The sequence below is a fragment of the Trypanosoma theileri genome, assembly GCF_002087225.1.
Source record: "Trypanosoma theileri isolate Edinburgh chromosome Unknown TM35_Tth_144_V1, whole genome shotgun sequence".
Lineage (NCBI taxonomy): Eukaryota > Euglenozoa > Kinetoplastea > Trypanosomatida > Trypanosomatidae > Trypanosoma > Trypanosoma theileri.
This window is the reverse complement of record NW_021639986.1, coordinates 1-3,345: the sequence shown is the minus strand read 5'-3', so window position 1 is coordinate 3,345 and position 3,345 is coordinate 1. Positions and strand designations below refer to the sequence as shown.

At 39.7% G+C, this 3,345-nt stretch overlaps 2 protein-coding genes across 2 annotated transcripts; both read right to left on the bottom strand.

The window, feature by feature from the left end:
• Positions 1-221: 221 nt before the first annotated feature.
• Positions 222-1,346, bottom strand: TM35_001441010 (surface protease GP63; the record flags this gene model as incomplete). The annotated part of the gene is made up of 1 exon (XM_029031895.1): positions 222-1,346. The coding sequence occupies one exon, from the start codon at positions 1,344-1,346 to the stop codon at positions 222-224; it is 1,125 nt and encodes a 374-aa protein (XP_028876810.1).
• Positions 1,347-1,841: 495 nt separating this feature from the next.
• TM35_001441000 (putative surface protease GP63) lies at positions 1,842-2,531 on the bottom strand (the record flags this gene model as incomplete). Its single annotated transcript, XM_029031894.1, has 1 exon — positions 1,842-2,531. One exon carries the CDS (start codon positions 2,529-2,531, stop codon positions 1,842-1,844), a length of 690 nt encoding a protein of 229 aa, XP_028876809.1.
• Between the last annotated feature and the right edge of the window lie 814 nt (positions 2,532-3,345).

Genomic DNA, 3,345 nt, shown 5'->3' with positions numbered 1-3,345 from the left:
CATGGCTTCCCCCGCAGAATACGAGGTAATGGACCCTGGCTCCACCTTTCGATGGCCAAACGTCACCAAGGGGATAGCATTCCGAAGAACACATGTGTTAAAAGGAAAAGAAAAAGAAATTGGTTTTTAAGGAGACCACCTCCTGCAAAATATAGTGTGGTTGTTGAGGAGACCACCTCCTTCAAAAATTTATTGAGTGCATTTAGTTTCCTTGAATAAATTCAAGTACTTAACCTTGGTACCACGATAAGGTAGCACATCCTTACCAAGGAAACTGCTTGGTAAAATTTCATACCTTCAAATGCTGCAAGTGTCAGTGCACTGTAGTACATGCCAGAAGGTTCACCAAAATACGTACTCATCAACTCATCCTTCGCAATTAGTCTCTCCCAGTGGGAAGGTAGGTCGGAATCCTCTTCATCTTCCAAATACAAACCCTCTATTTCACCATCTTTACATCTGTAATGACTCTTCAGCACTTCGACAATTTTAGTGGAGTTCACCATATAGAATTCGTTTCTACCGTACGGTACTAGCTCACGTGGCAGATCAATACTGCGCTCTTTGATCATGTTTAACTCTTTCATAAGTTCATGTTGAAATCCAAGACCATGTGCAATCTCATGTGCAGTCAAACGAATATACTGCCGTGTTGCTTCTATCTCCTTTGGGATAAATTTAATGACGGCAGACGTCGGCCTGTTTTCATTATCCTGACTGCAAATCACAACTTTTTGGGGTTCTTTTGAGAGACTCGCAAAAATCATAAAATCGACAACAGGACCATCCGTCACATTTTTCGTCAAGGGATCCTTAAAGAATTGGCAGATATTATTACGTATTTTTTGCTCTTCTTTTCTTGGTATCATTAGGGTCCCCTTCACCTGTTTTACTTTTAGGCGATCTGCGTGTAGTTTGATAGCTTTGGGTAATACCCTTTCAAAAAGAACTTTTTTCTTATCCTCTGTTATCTTATCAGCATTGCAGAGATCTTTAAGATCGTAAAGCTCTTGTGCAGGTTCTTCATGTTCTTCATCAGCATCTTCTTCTTCTTCTTCATATTTTCTCGCAAGCTCCTCGTACTCACGCGGCATTTCTTTTTTTTTCGTCGTGCAAAACTCCACCATATCTTCCACAAGTTTTGTATACACACCAATGCGGATGGCCTTCCAATCCGAACCAATCTTAGTATCATCAGCAGCAGTATCAGAAGAGACGGTGTACGCCTGTAGAGCACTTTGTCCTTTCTGTGGTAACTGCTGCACAACAGCAGCCAAACACCCGCAGCTGCAGTACAACAGGAACAGTGCAGCCCACAGCAGGTGACGCATGGAGTGTTTCTCCATTTTGTATTTGTGTGAATGTTTTAGTTTGTGTGTTGCTTTGCTAAGGTACACACAGTAAAGAAAAAAAAAGATAAAAAAGGGAGAGAATGAAAGATATGCATGAATAGATATTATATTAGATCTAGCAGAGAATCAAACACATGTATACACATCAACAGTAATACTCTTAGAAAGAGAAGAATGATGGTTATGCCAAAAGTAGAATGAGAAAATATATCAATATACCCTCTTGTGGTACACATACATACCAACAGTATCAACAAGAATGCACTGTGAGCAGATTTGGTGTTTTATTGTAATTGTAATAAATGCAAAGAATAATAAATAGTCATAATAATGAGTGCTGTACTGCCTTTAAACAAGTGGAAAAGATAAAAAGAACCCATGAAAAAGAATGAATGATACCATGTGTTTAGATCTGTCCTTTGTATTAGAAAAAGATTGTGTAACTCATGCTTGACTAACCCACCAACTCCCCTTGGTACACTATTTTTATTATTGCAATTCCAAGTACATCAATGAGGTAGTTGCTTGTATAAGCATTTGACTTTTCCACGGCTTCCACTTGATGATAATTTGTTTTTTCCTTTTGCTCATCCATGTCAGGAGTAGAATAGCAATAATCCTATGCACATGGCTTTTGTGTACACCTCCTATTAATTCTCTTTCAGTAGGAATGTTTTTCCTCTCACCACAAGAGAGACATTCATTTCCACTTGTGTTGTAGTTATCAATAAAAGGCGTATTTGAGGGTCCAGCGGCAACGTACAGCACCATATATGCGTCTTTAACACCCTCACTGATGTGAGTAGTTGGAACTGTGAAGTGAGAGCAAAGAGTTTTGCCAAAATCCGGCACCTTGAAGGGAGTTTCCAACTGCTTAACGAGAAGAAGATCGCTGTGTAAATTGATTGCTGCAGGAAGAATCTCATTGAGAAGTGTATTCTTCTTATCCTCACGGCAAGAAAGCTTAGAACCCTTAAAATAACTCTTATGTTCATCGAGATGCCCCCTGCAGTACTTCTTCTCATCGTCCAGATCCAGTGATGACACGTTGATGCGGAGTGGCTCCCATTTATCAGACGATGACACAATGTTTATCTGATGAGATGCACGATCTCCTGCACTCAGCAATTCTCTCACCCCCACCTTTGCAGGGGGAACCGCTCTTACGCATGGCATCATTGAAGATACAGCGTTGGTGTTGGTGTTGGGGTTCTGCCGCACGGGATACGATACTGCTGTAAATGAGTAGTAACACTGCAGTGTGGAGAACCAGGCGCATCATGTTGTTTTTTTGTAAAATAGCATTGCTGTGATTAGTCAGATTGAGTCTACAAATGAAACAATATGAGAAAGAGAAAGAGAGAGGAAGAAAGAGTTTATAATAGAGAACGGTAGAGGCTTCACGGTGTCATGCAAAGCAAATATACACCCATATTATGCAAGAATTAACAGCTTCACCAAATTCACGTGGGGTCTTGGTCCATCTCAAGCAGAAGGAACAACACAATAATTGCAATGCGAGTCCATATATGAAGTTTAAGAGCCTATATGAATATAAATATCCGACGGTTCGCAAAAAAAAGAAAAAGAATGTATATTTTATTATGTTTGTCATTCTCAAATACCCTTTGTATGCTGATTCAGCAAAAAAAAAAAAAACAAGATGAATGGTAACTTAAAATTGTAATCCAAAACACCAAAAAAAAGGAAAAAAGAAAAAGATTAGTATGATAATAATGTATATTTGGTACCGCTATTAGTTTCTCCGTTTCAACGGGATGCTGGCTGTTGAGCTTTCACTCTAGGGTAAAGGGCATCCTTCACTTTCCTGGGGCACTGGATCTTCCTTGCATCTGTCATCCCAATGGCTTCTGACATGTATTTTCGCACTCTGCTGGAAAACCGACGATAGACACTTGTATTGTAATAAACTGAACCATTCCTCAACAAGACATGCCAGGAAACAAAACGGACAGTTTCGTAGTGATGCCAT